We start from the raw sequence: 19,458 nt of genomic DNA on the forward strand, positions 1-19,458 counted from the left end.
CTGTTCTTACATCTCTGCCCAAATTTACATTACTCCTTTAAGTGGGCTTAAGTACTTCATGTTTTTTGTCATTGCAGACTCAGGCCTGGCATCAGGCACTTCCCTTCCTTTAGTACGGAGGGGCCAGCCGAAGGCTGAGCAAAGGTCAGCCTGACAGACACTCTTCATGTTCAGGTCAGACAGCCAGGCACTTCACATGCACTTAATGAGCATGCGTCTGGCTGTCAAAACTGAACTTTGCCAGGACAAGAACTTCACAGCACTGTGGACATGATCTCCTAAGCCCGGCAAATTGCTTTGAGGTCGCCCCTGATAACAAGGGGGCCCATTACTGATAGACAGAGACCTGGGTGCTTCATTTTTATGTCCTGAAGTACCCAGTATCCATCAGTGACACATGTCTTACAGTGGTGTCAGCAGTCTCACTCACCCCAACCACCCTGTGACGAGAAAGGGACGGCTGCCTACTCTCATTGACTGACCCAAAACATGGTTGGTCAATGAGAGGAGGCGGCAGTCCCAATCCTCGAGGAACCTTGGAGGCTACACTCCCCCACCCGATGTTATCGCTGCAGCCAAATAAATTTTACTTTCTTATTATTTCATGTTCAGTGCTTGCATGCGTCTGTGTATGAATGAATGAATGCATGTCTATTCATTTGTCTTCATCATCCCTTAGTTTCCTATTCCTAAATTCACCATCACACAGTTTCTCCATCCCTTTGTTTCCCATCGCTAAGCTCACCATCACAGTTTCTCCATCTGTTAGTTTACCATCACTAAGCTCACCATCACACAGTTGCTTCCATCCCTTAGTATCCCATTCCTAAGCTCAACATCACATAGCTTCTTCCATCCCTTAGATTCCCATTCCTAGCTCACCATCAAACAGTTTTGCCATCCCTTAGTTTCCCCTTGCTAAGCCCACCACCACTACACTGTTTTCCATCCCTCAGTTTCCCGATCCTAAACTCACCATCACACAGCTTCTCTATCCTTTAGTTTTTCATTGTTAAGCTCACAATTCCAGTTTCTCCATACCTTAGTTTCCCATTCCTAAACTCACCATCACACAGTTTCTCCATCCCTTATTTTCTAATCGCTAAGCTCACCATCACAGTTTCTCCATCCCTTAGTTTCCCATCGCTAAGCTCATCATCACACAGTTTCTCCATCCCTTAGTTTCCCATCGCTAAGCTCACCAGCACACAGTTTCTCCATCCCTTAGTTTCCCATTCCTAAGCTCACCATCACACAGTTTCTCCATCCCTTAGTTTTCCATCGCTAAGCTCACCATCACACAGCTCCATCCCTTAGTTTCCCATCCCTAAGCTCACCCCCACACAGCTTCTCCATTTCTTAGTTTCCCATCACTAACCTCAGCATCACACAGTTTCTTTATCCCTCAGTTTCCTATTCCTAAACTCACCATCACACAGTTTCTCCATCCCTTAGTTTCCCTTTCCTAAACTCACCATCACTGTTTCTTCCATCCCTTAGTTCTCCATTCCTCAGTTTTTCTATCCTACACTTATCCTACACTTCCCCTATTACTCAGTTTCCTAATTTCTTACTTCCCCCAACCCAAAGGGCCCCATCACTGTTCCAATCAATCAATCAATCATGCCATTTGTATAGCGCACTACTCGCCCGGGAGGGTCTCTAGGCGCTTGGCGGGAGGGGTATGCTACTGCTCGAACAGCAGGTCTTGAGTTGTTTCCTGAAGGGGAGATGGTCCTGGGTCAGCCGAAGGTGGATGGGGAGGGAGTTCCAAGTCTTGGCAGCCAGGTAAGAGAAGGATCTTCCTCCGGCGGTGGCTCTTCGGATGCGTGGTACGGCTGCGAGGGTGAGGCTGGTGGACCGTAGCTGGCGGGTGGGCATGTAGAAGGTCAGGCGGTCATTGAGGTACTTGGGGCCCAGGTCGTGGAGAGACTTGTGTGCGTGGGTGAGGAGCCGGAACGTGATCCTCTTGTCGACGGGGAGCCAGTGCAGGTTCCTCAGGTGGCTGGAGATGTGGCTGCGTTGGGGGACATCCAGGATGAGTCGGGCGGAGGCGTTCTGGATGCGCTGGAGTCTTTTCTGTAGCTTGGCTGTGGTTCCGGCGTAGAGGGCGTTTCCGTAGTCCAGTCGGCTGGTGACGAGTGCCTGGGTGACAGTCTTCCTGGTCTCGGTCGGGATCCAGCGGAAGATTTTGCGAAGCATACACAGGGTGTTGAAGCACGATGAGGAGACGGCGTTGACTTGTCTGGTCATCGAAAGGGAGGGGTCCAGGATGAAGCCCAGGTTGCGTGTGTGGTCGGTTGGCTTGGGTGCGGTGCCCAGGGCTGGGGGCCACCAGGAGTCGTCCCAGGCGGAGGGCGCAGATCCCAGAATGAGTACTTCCATCTTGTCCGAGTTCAGTTTCAGGCGGCTGTCCTTCATCCACTCGGCGACGTCTTTCATCCCTTCGTGTAGGCAGGTTCTGGCGGTGTCGGGGTCTCTGGTGAGGGAGAGGATCAGCTGGGTGTTGTCGGCGTAAGAGATGATGTTGAGGTTGTGCTGGCGTGCGATGGCTGCGAGAGGTTTCATGTAGATGTTGAAGAGGGTGGGGCTGAGTGAAGATCCTTGCGGGACGCCGCAGATGACTTCGGTGGCCTCGGAGCGAAACGGGGGGAGGCGGACTCTTTGTGTTCTTCCGGCGAGGAACGAGATGATCCACTCCAGTGCCTTCTCTTGGATACCGATGTTGCTGAGGCGCTGGACTAGGGTGCGGTGGCAGACCGTGTCGAACGCAGCGGAGAGGTCCAGGAGGATGAGGGCCACTGTTTCCCCCTTGTCAAGCAGGGTCCGGATGTCGTCGGTGGCTGCGATGAGGGCGGTCTCGGTGCTGTGGTTGGCTCTGAAGCCGGACTGCGAGGGGTCGAGGGATCCGTTCGTCTCGAGGAAGGCGGTCAGCTGTATGTTGACGATCTTCTCGATGACTTTAGCAGGAAAAGGGAGGAGCGAGATGGGGCGGAGGTTTTTGAGATCGGTGGGGTCCGCTGTAGGTTTCTTCAGGAGGGCGCTGATCTCGGCGTGCTTCCAGCTCTCCGGGAAGGTGGCGGTGTTGAAGGAGGCGTTGATGATGTTCCGGAGTTGGCGTGCGATGTTGGAGTCGGCCTTGTTGAAGACGTGGTGTGGGGAGGGGTCGGTCGGTGATCCGGAGTGGATGGTGTTCATCGTGCGGGCTGTGTCTTCGGTGGTCACCGTGGTCCAGGTGCGAAGGGTGGCGGTGGGGGGCGTTGGTTCGACGGTTGGGTGCGTGGGTGGGGCACCGAAGCTGTTGTGGATGTCGGCGATTTTGCGGTGGAAGAACGAGGCGAGGGAGTCGCAGAGGTCTTGTGACGGAGTGATGTCGTTGGTGCCGGTGCTGGGGTTGGAGAACTCCTTGACGATAGTGAAGAGCTCTTTGCTGTCGTGGGCGTTGTTGTCCAGTCGTTCTTTCAGGGATTTCTTCTTGGTGGTGCGGATGAGCTGGTGGTGCTTGCGGGTAGCGTGTTTGAGGGCGGTCATGTTGTCGGTGGTCCGGTCGAGGAGCCAGGCTTTCTCGAGGGTGCAGCAGGTCTTCTTCATCCTTTAGTTTCCCATGCCTCAGTTTATCTGCCCTTCCGTTTCCCATCAGGCAGTTTCTACAGCTCTCACTGCCTCCATCGTGCAGCCCCCGGCCCCCACCCCGCAGGTTCTCCTTCTCCCAATATCCCCCCTCCCAGGGCTTTAACACCTTCGCTGCGGCGGCTATTCCGCCGCAGCGCTAAAGGGGCGGGGGGCACGCGGCGCACCCATGCTGGTGACGGAACCGCTCCGTCACCAGCCTCGGTTGAGCTCTGCTCATGACGAAGCGGTTCCGTCAGGGCCCGCCCGCTCAATAGAACGCGCCGCGCAGGCGTGTCGGGTGGGCCATGACAGAAGCGCTCCGCGTTCAGCACAGCTCTATTGCGGCTGATAACAGAGCGGTTCCGTCATCAGCGCAGAAGAGGTTAAGTGGGCCGGGTCTCACCGGGTCTGAGCACCGGCTGTTTTTTTAAGGGGGCCTCGAAACGGGTCTCTATCGGGCTCAGTTTTGTGCCCTGGCACAGGCGGTCCGATTTTTTCGAGCTTTATAGGGGACGATAAATCCTTTCAAAGAGTCATTTTCTTTCTGGATTTCCCTTCTCTTTTTGAAACTCAGGAGCAGCAACATTGTGGTGGTGTCAGCAGGGCTTTATGTGGAAGTTTTTCAATATTATATACAAGCCATAGCTGCTGCTTATTTATCTTATGCAACTAACAACCATTGACAAAGCCAATAGCCCTGACTTGTTGTAGGTGTGATGTTACTTGTTGTATCATATCTAGATGCGATGACAGAAACAGCAAAATACCAGTCGGGCGGCACACTATGCGAAGCACAAACATTTAGCTTACTTGTTTTTAAGCCACGCCCTGATTTACAATGGCCACGCTCCCTTGAGAGACCCCCCAGTTTTTTCATCCCACTTAAAGCCCTGCGCCCTCCCCCTCCGTTCCGCCCTCCCTCCGTTTCAACCATTTCAGTTCTCGAGACGTCACCCTCTCCCAGACTTACCTGTGTTTCTCTTCCTCCAGAATTCGCCCAACGCCGCACCCTGCAGGCTGTGATCAACACTACCCTCGAACTTGTACAGAAGGAAATCGACAAGGTGCGGCAGGAGACGGAGGAGGGCCCGAAGATGACGGGTGAGCCCCTTCCCGCTCACCTGCACACAGACATGGGCTGAGGAGAGAAACAGGGAGCAGCAGCCAACAGGATAAATAATTAACAGGCCTAGCTAGCCCTGGGGAGGGGGAGCAGGCAGGGCCGCGCTCACAGGTATGCAGGAGAAGCGGCCAGCAGGTGGCAGCAGAGACCAGCAAATTGGATGGAGCCGAGATGGACAGACAGGATGGGGGAGAGATTCACAGACGTGGGTTGTGGAGAGGAAACGGGATTGGCCACTACTAGCACTATGAATAAACAGGCAGAGAGAGCCCTGTGGTGGGGAGTAGGAAGGGCAGAGCCAGTCACACACAGGTGAGGCGGAGAAGCGCCCAGCAGGTTGCAGCAGAGACCAGCATATGGAATGGAGCAGAGAGGTACAGGACGGGGGAGAGCACTAGACATCAGCCGACAGTAAGGCTTAGAGATAGGCAGAGACAATGGAGCAGAGATTACAAGCAGTGCTTTAAATGAGCCGGTACTGTCCGGCACGGAGTACAGGCACTTATTTATTTTTAGATGGAGATTGCCGGCACTTCTCAATAGTGACGTAATACTTTTAAAAGAGTGACGTAATACTTTTAATTGGAGAGTACCGGCACATCTCAGAAACAAGCAGGAACTCTGGTACGTCTATCTTTCCATTTCAGGCACTGTTTACAAGGGAGAATGAAGCACGGATCAGCAGATGGGGTGGGGGGAGGGGTGGGGTCAAGGGTTGGAGTTAATACTGGGACGCGCTTTTGGGTAGAAGACAGACTCCAGCTCCGGGGAACAGTAAAGATCAGAGCTTTAGAGAAGAGGGCGAAAGCAGGCTCTAAAGAGCAAAGCTCATTGAGGGTGGTATGAGGGTGGGAGAAAACAACTCAGAAATATACAGATAGGTACATTGTTGCCCTGTACAGTATTAACTCCACATTAAGGCCCTCGTTAGGTGTGATTTGCTAGTTCAAGTAGGGCCAGTTTCAGCGGGTTAGAGGTTCGGGGTAGAGATGATCTGTACAAGGCAGGATATTCAAGAGTTTTTTGCATAACAGACTGGGCCACAAGGGGAACAGGATTGAGCAAAGGGACAGATGTTCTAAGACCATTTAGTACTCAGAAAGCCTCCAATTTGCTAAATCGCAGGGTTCGCCTCCGCTAAAAGTTTATTTATTTATTTGTATTTATTTATTTAGAAGGTTTTATAGAGCGTGAACAAGATCCTTGCGGATATCAGAGCGCTTCACAATGAGAAAATCTGATTAAAACACATGAATAGTAAGGCACAATATAGAGAACAAGCCTAGAATAAATAAAATACAAACACAGGAAAGTCATAAAAATACCAAAAAATGGGTTCATAGTTGTTCCAAGAACATAAACAGAAAGTCTCGGAAGAAATGTGTTCAGGGCAGAGTGGTCAAGTACATTTTGCCATGAGAATTGCTTTTACTTCCTTTTTGAAAGATACAAAAAAAGAATTCAGTCTGGTTTCAGGGGGAAGAGAATCCCAAATCCTAGGTGCCATCCCAGAGAAGGAGCGTTTATATGTGTTTTTTTATTGAATCTTTGAGGTTTCAGGAGAAGGTTATCTGCACCCCTAGAGGACCTTGAACCACCAGAGATTGTCAATTTCTGTGCGAGATAAATGGGTGCCTTGTGGTGTAAGGCCTTATGTGTAATGCAAGCAATCTTTAGGTGAATTCTTGCTTCAAACGGGAGCCAGTTCAGGGCTTTTAGGTCTGGGGAGATGTGGGAACGTTTTTTTCGAACCAGTGATGAGTCTTGCCATGGAGTTTATTGATGCTCTAAGGGGAGCTGTAGATGCTTGTGGGAGGCCGCATAGAGAGACAATACCGTAATCCACACGGGGGATAACTAGCGCTTGTACAGCCTAGTCTTCAATAAATAATGCTAAACCCACTCTGAGATTCCGTAACTGGGTACCGAATCCTACGATGGGTTCAGACATGCATTGCGAGTCACAATTTGAAAGGATCAAGTTAAGAGCTTCCCTTCTAAATTCAGACCATTCATGGGTTTCCGACTCCTCGAAGGAGGTGGTAACCCAGTGGCAAAAAAAGTTTGCATGGTAGCAAGACATGGTGGAGGGGTCACTGCCAACCCTTAAACCATTTTTCTTTTTAATTGCTCTTTTCATATTTCCTTTAAGGAAAATGTGCTGCAATTTAATATTTTTATTTGAATGTGACCAGGGACAAGGTGTTCCGGTGACCCCAGCAAACCACCATCTCTGCGATGGCACACAATGAGAAAGAGTCAGAATGCCCATCCCATGTCTTAAATATTGATGGGGATCAGTGTGCAAAATCTCATTTACTGTGCATTAATCAGCACACAATTTGTGAAAGATTAGCACGTGGGGCCCAAAGCTTTGGAAGATCAAAAATAGCAAAGTGTCAATGAAAAGGACTAGACCACGCTTTAGAGGAGTGAGCAGAGCACTTCTTAGGAACAGGCACAGTCGAGTGATAGAGGATGGTACAGAATGAAACTGAAAATATAGGAAAGGACCTCAGCTTTGGAGACAGAAAAAAGCAAAGGTTCAGAGATGAAGTTTAGGGAGTATGGCAGAGCAGAGCTTCATGGTTGAGGGCAGGACTGAGCTTTACTGGAGGGGGCAGGGCAGAGCTTTGTAAAATAGATTTGAATACCACTTTAGGGGACAGGAAGAAGCAATGCTTTGGGGTCCTGAGAAGAGCAGCGCATCAGTGGGAATGTATGACGATACAACGCATGCTTTTACAACGCATGGCTTTACAACGCATTTTTTACAACGCAAAATCTATTGCAATAAATGTTTTAACAACGCATACCAATATAACGCAATATATAAAGAATGCAATAAAAGTACCATTACAACGCAAAACAATACTACGCATACCATTACAACGCAAAAAATATATATATATTTTTTTAAATTGTAAAATAACTCCTGGCACAGGATGCAGGGAAAATAGGGTTTTGGGTGGGTAAGTGTATTAAAATGTGGGTAGAAACTGATCACATCATTTTTTTAGGGGTTAAAGTTACTATTCTAACTCCAGGGGGGTGTAATAGTAGGGTAAGTGTTGGATAGTGTAGGGGTTCAAATTACTATTCTAACTATAGGGGGGTGTAATAGTAGGGTAAGTGTTGGATAGATTAGTGCATAAAAGTATAGGAGTAACAATTACTATTCTTACTCAAGATGGGTGTAATAGTATTGTAAGTGTTGGATAGAGTAGTGCATAAAAGTATAGGAGTAACAATTACTATTCTTACTCCTGATGGGTGTAATAGTAGTGTATGTTTTGGATAGAGTAGTGTGTAAAAGTATAGGAGTAACAATTACTATTCTTACTCCAGGGGTTAAAATAACTATTCAACCTCCACTGGGATCAAATACAAAACATAAATATATTTAAAAAAATAACAATTAATTAAGAAAATAACATGAATTTAAGACATTTAAGTCAATTACAATAAAATAAAAAAATAAAATTTAAATAAATACTTACCCATTCTTATTTACGTTGTAATGGCATGCGTTGTAATAGCATCTGCGTTGTAAAGGCATGCGTTGTAAAATCATGCATTGTAATGGATCTTACGTTGTAAAAGTTGCACTGTGATGGTATTGCGTTGTGAAAGTTGTGTTGTAATGGTTGTTTCCCATCAGTGGTGAATGTAGAGCAGGGGTACTCATAGTACGGCCCGTGGGCCGCTGGCGGCCCGGCAAGCCTTTCCTGGTGGCCCGCGGACCTTGTACACATCAAACCAGTGTTTTAATTTCTTTTTTTTTAAAGAGTGTCTGCAAACTAAATTACAGCAGCGCGACTCCGAGACTCTGCTGCTCTGTGAGGGCCGGCCGGGCGATTCCTGCCATAGTTAGAGTGAAGCTGCAGGGGCGCTAAGAGGTGAACAACACAGCTTCATTAACATGCTAATGGTCTTTTAAAGACCTGTTAATGCGCTTGGTGCTATGTGTGTGTGTGTGTGTGCTCCGAAGCTGTCTCAGCCCGGCCTGACACAAAGCAGGGTGAGATGACAGAGGGAGAGGGAAAGAAAGGGAGACAAAGGGAGGAAGGGAAAGGGAGACCGGGTGAGGGAGTAAGAGAGGGAAGGAGGGAAAGGGAGGGAGGGGGGAAGGGAATGGGAGGGTGAGAGAGGGTAAGGGAGTGACAGTGAGGGAGTGAGGGAGGGAAAGGGAGATCGGGTGAGGGAGTGAGAGAGGCAAAGGGTAGGAGGGAAAGGGAGGGAGGAAGGGAAAGGGAGGGGGAGGGAGGGAAAGGGAGTGACAGTGAGGGAGTGAGGGAGTGAGGGAGGGAAAGGGAGATCGGGTGAGGGAGTGAGAGAGGGAAAGGGTAGGAGGGAAAGGGAGGGGGAGGGAGGGAAAGGGAGTGACAGTGAGGGAGTGAGGGAGGGAAAGGGAGACCGGGTGAGGGAGTGAGAGGGAAATGGATGCAGGGAAAGGGAGGGAGGGTAAGGGATGGAGGGAAAGGGAGGGAGAGAAAGCGAGTGACAGAGTGAGGGAGTGAGGGAGGGAAAGGGGGACAGAGTGAGGTTGGGAAAGAGAGACAGTGTGAGGAGTGAGAGAGGGAAAGGGAGACAGAGTGAGGGAGTGAGAGAGGGAAAGGGAGACAGAGTGAGGGAGTGAGAGAGGGAAAGGGAGGGAGAGAAAGGAAGGGAGGGAAAGGGAGTGACAGTGTGATGGAGTTAGAGAGGGAAAGGGAGGGAGGGAAAGTAAGGGAGGGAAAGGGAGTGACAGAGTGAGGGAGTGAGAGAGGGAAAGGGAGACAGAGGGAGGGAGACAGAGGGAGGGAGACAGAGGGAGGGAGACAGAGGGAGGGGGACAGAGTAGGGGAGAGTGAGAGAGGGAGGGAGAGGGAGGGAGGGAGACAGAGAGATAAAGAGAGCGAGAGAGAGATGTGTGTATGCCGGGTCTGGTGGCTCAGTGGACGAAGGTGTCCGCTGCAGGGACCAGTGATCAACCTCATGGTCAGTTTTTTTTTGTTGCTCTAGCCCTGCCCCCTCCCCCACTAATCCCACCCCCACTGGTGCGGCCCTCGTACACAAACCACAGTGTAAATTTGGCACCCGAGAGAAGGTTTGTGAGTACCCATGATGTAGAGCAAAGATTTCAAGGGTAGGCCAGAGTAGAACTTTAGAGTACTGGGCGGTGATGAAATCAAACAAAGCAAAGCTACAGTTCATTGGAGCTTATGAGGAACAGCGGGACTAGGTTTTGGCATAAAGAACAGTACAGAGTTTTAGGACATAGAGGACAGAGCTCTAGTCGAAAGTGAAGAGTTTTAGAGGACACAACCTTTGATAAAACATAACGAAGCTTTAGGATAGACTGTTAGTGCGGAGAACAGAGCAAAACTTTAGAAGATGGGACTAGAAACTGTAGGTGATCAGATGAAGTAAAGATTTATGACTTAAACACAGCAGAGCTCTACAGGATAGAGAAGAGGTCCTGAGACATGAACATCAGAGAGCAAAAGGGTAATGGACAAGGGAGAGGTTTAGAAGATAAGGCAGAGCTTTAGAGGTGAGGAAATAGTAGCATTTTCTGTTAGATGATAGAGAAGAGGTCCTCAGACATGAACATCAGAGAGCAAATGGGTAATGGACATGGGAGAGGTTTAGAAGATAAGGCAGAGCTTTAGAGGTGAGGAAATAGTAGAATTTTATGATAGATGAGATAAGATAAGATGGAGCAGATTTGCAAAAGATAGGTCATCAGAACTCCAGACTATAAGAAAGAGGAGTGATTTGGATGAAGCAGAGATTTGGGCAATGGGACAGGTTCTAGGTTTGGAGAGTAGGTTGAAGTGGAGTTTTAGAGCATAAACACCGGATGCTTACGACGAGACTGGACGAAGCAAAGTTTTGTAGGAGTAAACATCAGAATTGTAGAAGATGGAACAGAACAGAGATTTACTGGCTAGGATGGAGGGACGCTTGAGAAGATAGAACAATGCAGATAGCTAGAGTAGAGAACAAGTTTCAGCTTTTTATCAGGCACGCTTCGAACTCCTTCATCATCAACAATTACAAATGACTGCGGGAAAGATGGGAGTGCTTGACATAGCTTCAAAAATTTAGGTGTCCACCAGAAGAATATATGAGCAGGGGGAGGGAGAATAGTCTGTAAGCAGAATAACAGGAAAGAGAGCAGAGTTGTAAACTATAGGATGGAGTAGAGCTCTAAGAGGTGAGGATGGAAGTTTTAGTGGTTAAAAGACAGTAGATTAAATAATGGAAAATAGCTTTAAAGTATAGGAAGGAGTAGAGCTTTTGAGGGTATAAGCTCTGGGTATGGGAAGGAGCAGCACTTTAGAGGATAAAACAGAGCAGAGTTATAAACAATGGGAGGGTGTAGGGCTCTACAGGTATGATGAGCAGATGAAAGTTTTAGTGGCTCAAATAGAGGAGATTACAGGATGGGAAACAGCTCTCGGTAGCTCTAGGGTATAGGAAGGATCAAGGCTTTTGAGAATCGGCGAAAGGTAGGACATAGCAGAACTGTTGGGGAGCTCTTAGGCGCCATTTTTGTTCATTCATTAACTGCACTTTCCATCTTCTTTCATTGCAGGGACAGTGGACGTGCCCTCAATAATCACCAGTACATTTGACAAATTTGCGCCAACAGTGAAGCAAGGTACTTGTGTGTCTTGTCTTGTTCTCTGCACTTGGTTCTTTTCAGGGTTGAGAAAGGATGGGAGGGGGGAGCCTACTTTATCTCCCTGTCCTTAGTAGAAAAAGCTCTACTCCTTAACTTTACAATATAGTAAGTACGTGTACGTCACTATTCTGGTAGTGCCCTACCGCTGCAATGTGCTGTTCTCTCACTCATCTCTCACCACATCAATCCTTGTGGTCCACCATCCCAAACTCTTACACCTCAAATGTTGTTCTTGTAAGGGGATTCACATCCATACTCTGCAATCTGGATGCTTAAAATAACAGGGAACTTGCAGATACAGTGGCGTCTATTCTGCATCTCTGCAAAGATTTCAGCTCGAAACAAGACAAAGCATCTGTAATCGCACGTTTTTACCCTTGCATGAGCTTGACATGTAATACAGAACTCATCTTCAAGCAGTTCCGAAGTACCAGAGGCCCACCTTAACACCGTGGTTAGAATATCGTCTGACATGAATATTGTGTCCTAAATATGGTTCATAAAAATATGACTCAATTAGAGATAAAATAGAAAATCCGTTTCATGTTTGTCAGCCAATATTTCAATCCACAATTTTCTGACAAACAATCACCACTAAAATAGCAGACCCAGAAAGATAATGTTCTTTCCTAGCTTACCATCCTACCAACCAACCATCATCCACTTCATTGCAGACACGAGAGTCCAGAGTGGCACCTGAGAGCAGGCATCCTGCTGCAGCCAGAAACTGCCCAGGGCCTCCGATCAGTCCACCAGACAAGAGTGTGGGGACAGAGACGACTGTTGTTTGATGCACGAAGAGTAAGAGTTTAACACAGAGAAACAATCAATGTGGCTGTTTCAATATAGTTATGAGGTGGTTTAACTAAAGGCATTGAACTCTGCAGAGCGCGCGTCATGTTTGTTGAGCCTGTTAGACAGTTTTTTTTAAAAAATCTAGAAAGAAACCCTAAGAATGGGAGTGCAGTTCTAAAAAACAAAACAGCAGTGGGCCTGGTGTGTAGGGCTCTTTCTCCCTGCTCTTAGGGACAATTATTTGACTGCGCTTGGGGTCATTGCTTCACTGCACAATGGGGTCATTGACTGCACAATGGGGTCATTGACTGCACATTGGGGTCATTGTTTGACTGCACATAGGGGTCATTGTTTGACTGCACATAGGGGTCATTGTTTGACTGCACACAGGGGTCATTGTTTGACTGCACACAGGGGTCTTTGTTTGACTGCACAATGGGGTCATTGTTTGACTGCACACAGGGGTCTTTGTTTCACTGCACACGTGGGTCATTGTTTGACTGCACATATGACTCATTGTTTGACTGCACATAGGGGTCATTGTTTCACTGCACATAGGGGTCATTGTTTCACTGCACACATGGGTCATTGTTTGACTACACATAGGACTCATTGTTTCACTGCACATAGGGGTCATTGTTCGACTGCACATAGGGGTCATTGACTGCACATAGGGGTCATTGTTCAACTGCACATAGGGGTCATTTTTTGACTGTACACAGGGGTCATTGTTTGACTGCGCTTGGGGTACTTGCTTAACTGCACATAGAGGTAATTGTTTGACTGCACATAGGATTCATTGTTTGACTGCACATAGAGGTCATTGTTTGACTGCACATTGGGGTCACTGTTTGACTGCACAGTGTGGTCATTGTTTAACTGCACAGATGGGTTACTGATTGACTACACACAGGACTCATTGTTTGACTGCACATAGGGGTCATTGTTCGACTGCACATAGGGGTCATTGACTGCACATAGGGGTCATTGTTCGACTGCACAAAGGGGTCATTGACTGCACATAGGGGTCATTGACTGCACAATGGGGTCATTGACTGCACATTGGGGTCATTGTTTGACTGCACATAGGGGTCATTGTTTGACTGCACATAGGGGTCATTGTTTGACTGCACAGTGCGGTCATTGTTTCACTGCACACGTGGGCCATTGTTTGACTGCACATAGGACTCATTGTTTGACTGCACATATTGAGGTTCTGAAAATCTGGATTCGTATAATTATACTGGACTCGAGAAATAAAACTTCGTCGAAACATGACGAATTTGGTATCAAAAGACCGAGAATGACGAGTACATCATGTACATGTATTTTCAGCATATTCGAGTGACGATTTCACCTCGAAATCGTCACTTACATTCTAAACCCTTGGCTCCCATTTATATGTTGCCCTTTACATAGGCCTTTATCCAGTTGAATTTGATTCCACAAGGACACATACTCCTTAATCGACTTTTCCCTGACCTCAGTACAAGTTGGAACCATTGCCCCAGGCCGAACTCGTTAGGTCAGTTCCCTCCCAGTGGCCGAGCAAGATAGCATCTAGGCTCAACCAGCCATAAAACCATTTCAGCGCGCACACCTGCCATATCTCGCTCACATCTATCTACGCTCTTTTGCTTCACTTACTTTATGGTGGGGAGGTGCCCGTTTTTATTAGGGGTCCAGTGATATCTGATGAAATGTTGGGCCTTGCCAAATGATTTGTTGTAGACAGCACGACGTGAAATATGGACATGTCATCATGACTCTGCTTTTTCTTTGTACTGGAAACATGATAACAATTTACTTTACAACCAAGAATGTTTTGCCTGAGGCCCAGAATTGTGTATAAGAAGAGAAGCCTGACTTTGTAAAAGTGTGCAGTCTCCTGAGAACATACCCGTATTGTACTTCTAGGACACCTGTTACCTTGGTTGCAGCCAATAAACTAATCTTTGACTTCACCTAGAAGACTCTGAAGTTTCTGTAGGTCTGGATCAGGAAGAACCCGAGGTCTCTGAGTGTTGATTCCCTGGCACCGCTGGGTTACCGGTTCTGTGCCGGTTCTTAAAAACCCAGTACCTCAATAGGGGTCATTGTTTCACTGCACACAAGGGTCATTGTTTGACTAGACATAGGACTCATTGTTTGACTGCACATAGGGGTCATTGTTCGACTGCACATAGGGGTCATTGACTGCACATAGGGGTCATTATTCGACTGCACATAGGGGTCATTGTTTGACTGCACATTGGGGTCACTGTTTGACTGCACAGTGTGGTCATTGTTTAACTGCACATATGGGTTACTGATTGACTTAACATAGAGGTCATTGTTTGACTGCACATTGGGGTCACTGTTTGACTGCACAGTGTGCTCATTTTTTAACTGTACATAGGGGTCACTGTTTGACTGCACATAGAGGTCATTGTTTGACTGCACATTGGGGTAATTGTTTGACTGCACATTGGGGTCACTGTTCGACTGCAGTGTGCTCATTGTTTAACTGCACATAGGGGTCACTTTTTGACTGCACAGTGTGGTCATTGTTTAATTGCACTTAGGGGTCACTGTTTGACTGCACATAGCTGGTCACTGTTTGACTGCACAGAGAGGTCATTGTTTGACTGCACATTGGGGTCACTGTTTGACTGCACAGTGGGGTCATTGTTTGACTGCACATTGGGTTGATTGAACTCAGGAGACATTTTTTTTACTTCAAATAGGGGACATTGTTTGACTGTATAAAGGGGTCATTCTTTGACTTAACATAGGGGTCATTGTTTGACTTCACATAGGACTCATTGTATGACTGCACATAGAGGTCATTGTATGGCTGCACATAGAGGTCATTGTTTGACTGCACACAGGGGTCATTGTTTGACTGCACATTGGGGTCATTGTTTGACTGCACAGTGGGGTCATGTTTTGACTTTACTCAGGGGTCATTGTTTGACTGCAGACAGGAGCCATTGTTTGACTGCACATTAGGGTCATTGCTTGACTGCACAGTGCGGTCATGTTTTGACTTACTACAGTAGGTTTACCGCACATGGACTTTGACTAATACTTTTAACTTTCTCGATCTGCTATAACGGTGGATTACATTTTCCAGCATGACAAGGCACATCTGCACTGTTGGTTTGACCAGTATGTAAGTCTTTCAGTTTTGTCTTCTGACACTTGGGACATACGGTTTCTACTGTTTACACTACATGGCACCCCCTGGCGTGATCTTGAATTCAATGTGTAATTCTATGGACCACAAATTTATGATTGTTTAATACTGGTATCCATAGGATATTGCCCCTGATGAAGGGAATCGCCTTCCCGAAATGCATTGGGCATTGGACTGCAAGCAACGAAGACTAGTATCCACAAGAAGGATTTTTGTTACTCAGAATTTATTGATTTCTGTAAATAGGCCGATGATCTCAATTATTCCATTTGACTGTGATTTATTACAGTATAGGAAGAGTGTACAAGTATCTTCTTTTACCTTTAAAAGATGAGAATGCATTATAACTTATAATGTACTATTTTGAATTACTAATTACAACATGATAGTATCATATGATTTATGAAACTTATTGCATTAATAAATGTACAACTTCTTTTGGTTGAAAACATTTTTTGCCTTTCCTAGATTTGTTGTAAATAATTGTGGAAACTGTTTCTTTCCTCGGGTACAGTGCGCATTACGTGCAGACTTCTTCTGCACTTCCTGTGTTCATGTTTTGACTACACACAGGGGTCATTGTTTGACTGCCCATTGCGGTCATTGTTTGACTGAACTTTGAAGTCATTGTTTGACTGCACATTGGGGTCATTGTTTGACTGCACATTGGGGTCATTATTTGACTTCTTATAGGGGTCACTGTTTGACTACCTATAGGACTCATTATTTGACTGCACACATCGGTCATTGTTTGACTGCATAGTGAGGCCACTGTTTCACTGCAGGGGTCATTGTTTGACTGCACATAGAGGCCATTGTTTGACTGCACAGTGGGGTCACTGTTTGACTGCACAGTGGGGTCACTGTTTGACTGCACATTGGGGTCATTGTGTGACTGAACTTTGGAGTCATTGTGTGTCTGAACTCAGGAGTCCTTGTTTGACTTCACATAGGGGACATTGTTTGACTGTATATAGGGGTCATTCTTTGACTTCACATAGGGATCACTGTTTGACTGAACAGTGTGGTCATTGTCTAACTGCACATGGGGTCATTTTTTGACTACACATGGGGTCATGTGTTGACTGCACATAGGAATCATTATATGACTGCACGTAGAGGTCATTTTATGACTACATATAGAGGTCATTGTTTGACTGCACACGGGTCATTGTTTGACTGCCCATTAGCGTTATTGTTTGACTTCAATGTTGAGTCATTGTTTGACTTCACATAGGGGTCATTGTTTGACTGTATATGGGGGTCACTATTTGACTGCCATTGGGGTCATTGTTTCACTGCACTGTGGGGTCATTGTTTGACTGAACTTTGGAGACATTGTTTGACTGCACAGTGGGGTCATTGTTTCACTGCACTGTGGGGTCATTGTTTGACTAAACTTTGGAGACATTGTTTGACTGCACAGTGGGGTCATTGTTTAACTTCACATAGGAGTCATTGTTTGCATACAGGGGCCACTGGTTGCTTGCCTACAGGACTAATTATTTCACTACACTTAGAGGTCATTGTTTTACCTCACATTTGGGTCATTGTTTGACTGCATAGTGAGGTCACTGTTCGACTGCACATGGGGGTCATTGTTCGACTGCACATGGGTGTCATTGTTTGACTGCCCATTGGGGTTATTGTTCGACTGACCTTTGGAGTCATTGTTTGTCTGAACTTAGGGGTCATTCTTTGACTTCACATAGGGGTCATTGTTTAAATGCACATACGGGTCACTGTTTGACTGCACATTGTGGTCATTGTTTGACTGAACATTGGGGTCATTGTTTGACTGCCCTTTGGGGTTATTGTTTGACTGCTCATTAGCGTCAATTTTTGACTTCACTGTGGAATCATTGTTTGACTTCACATAGGGGGTCATTATTTGACTGTATATACGAGTCATTGTTTGACTGCCCATTGGGGTCATTGTTTGACTGAACTTTGGAGTCATTGTTTGACTGCACAGTGGGGTCAGTCATTGTTTGCAAACTGGGGTAATTGTTTGACTGCACATAAGGGTCACTGTTTGATTCCTCATAGGACCCATTATTTGATTGCACTTAGAGGTCATTGTTTGACTTCATATTGGGGTCATTGTTTGACTGCACGTAGGGGTCACTGTTTGACTGCACATAGAAGTCATTCTGTGACTGAATATTGGGGTCATTGTTTGACTGCACTCAGGGGTCATTGTTTGAATTCATAGTGGGGTCATTGTTTGACTGCACATAAAAGTAATTGTTTGACTGCACATTGTGGTCATTGTTTGACTGCACATTGGGGTGCTTGTTTAACTGCACATAGAGGTAATTTTTTGACTGTATAGTGGTGTCTTTGTTTAGCTGCACAGAGAGGACATTCTTTGAATGGATATTGGGGTCATTGTTTGACTGCTCAGTGGGGTAATTATTTGACTGCATGTAGGGTTCATTGTTTGACTGCATTTGGGTCACTGTTTGACTACACATTGGGGTAATTGGTTGACTGCACATTGTGGTCATTGTTTGACTGCAGATTGGGGTCATTGTTTCACTGCATACAGGGGTCTTATTGTTTGACTGCACATTGGGGTCATTGTTTGACTGCACAGAGGGGTCACTGTTTGACTGCACGCTGGTGGTCATTGTTTGACTGTGCAGTGAGGTCATTCTTTGACTGTTCATTGGGGTAGTTGTTTGACTGAACTTTGGAGTCATTATTTGATTTCACATCGAGGTTGTTGTGTGATTGCATTGTGCGGCCATTGTTTGACTGCAGTGTGTGGTCATTGTTTGACTGCACATCGGGGTCATTGTTTGACTGCACATGGAGGTCATTGTTTGACTGCACAGTGGGGCCACTGTTTGACTGCACATTGAGGTCATTGTTTTACTGCACAGTGGGGTCAGTCATTGTTTGACTGCCCATTGGGGTAATTGTTCGACTAAACTTTGGAGTCATTGTTTGTCTGAACTTAGGAGACATTTTTCTGACTTCACATAGGGACCATTGTTTGACTGCACCAGGGGTCATTGTTTGACTTCACATTGGGGTCATTGTTTGACTGCACACAGGGGTCATTGTTTGACTGCACACAGGGGTCATTGTTTGACTGCACATTAGGGTCATTGTTTGACTGAAATTTGGAGTCATTGTTTGACTTCACATAGGGGTCATTGTTTGACTGTACATAGGGGTCATTGTTTTACTGCCGTAGGGGGTCATTGTTTGATTGCACAGTAGGTGCGTTGTTTGACTCCACATTGGGGTCATTGTTTGACTGTCAATTGGGGTCATTATTTGACTGCACAGTGGGGTCATTGTTGAAATTCACATAGGGGTCATTGTTTGACTGTATATAGGGGTCATTGTTTGACTTCACATTGGGGTCATTGTGTGACTGCACATCGGAGTCATTGTTTGACTGTATAAAAGGGTCATTGTTTGACTTCACATTTGGATCATTGTTTGACTGCACACAGGGGTCATTGTTTGACTGCCCATAGGACTCATTGTTTGACAGCACATAGAGGTCATTTTTTGACTGTACATTGGGGTCATTGTTTGACTACACACAGGGGTCATTGCGTGACTGCACATCAGGGTCATTGTGTGACTGTATATAAGGGTCATTGTTTGGCTTCACATTGGAGTCATTGTTTGACTGCACTCAGGGTTCATTGTTTGATTGCACAATGGGGTCATTGTTTGACTCGCACAGGGGTCATATTTTGACTGCACATTAGAGTCATTGTTTGACTGCTCATTGGGGTCATTGTTTGACTGCACATTGGGATCATTGTTTGACTGCCCATAGTTTAATTATATAGTGGTATCTTTGTTTGACTGCACATTGGGGTGCTTTTTTAACTGTGCATTAGGGTCATTGTTTGACTGCACATTGGGTTCATTGTTTGACTGCACATTGCGTTCATTGTTTGACTGCACATTGGGTTCATTGTTTGACTGCGCATTGGGGTCAGTGTTCAACTACACACGTGTCATTGTTTGGTCGCCACACCTCGCATGGCGGTACATGGCAGTCAAATGTAGTGATGGTGTGGAAAAGTAAATTTTGCCATGTTCTGT

The 19,458-nt window shown here is 46.4% G+C and overlaps 1 protein-coding gene across 1 annotated transcript in view; it reads left to right on the plus strand.

The window, feature by feature from the left end:
- Nucleotides 1-19,458, plus strand: part of SPACA6 (sperm acrosome associated 6) — a 247,875-nt gene that overhangs the window by 62,665 nt on the left and 165,752 nt on the right. The window contains exons 3-4 of the mRNA XM_078653885.1: nucleotides 4,603-4,713; nucleotides 11,319-11,384. Coding sequence (XP_078510011.1) covers nucleotides 4,603-4,713; nucleotides 11,319-11,384 — 177 coding nt within the window. The remainder of the gene's footprint in view (nucleotides 1-4,602; nucleotides 4,714-11,318; nucleotides 11,385-19,458) is intronic.

The sequence above is a fragment of the Lissotriton helveticus genome, chromosome 7 (genome assembly GCF_964261635.1).
Source record: "Lissotriton helveticus chromosome 7, aLisHel1.1, whole genome shotgun sequence".
In the NCBI taxonomy this organism is placed as follows: Eukaryota; Metazoa; Chordata; class Amphibia; order Caudata; family Salamandridae; genus Lissotriton; species Lissotriton helveticus.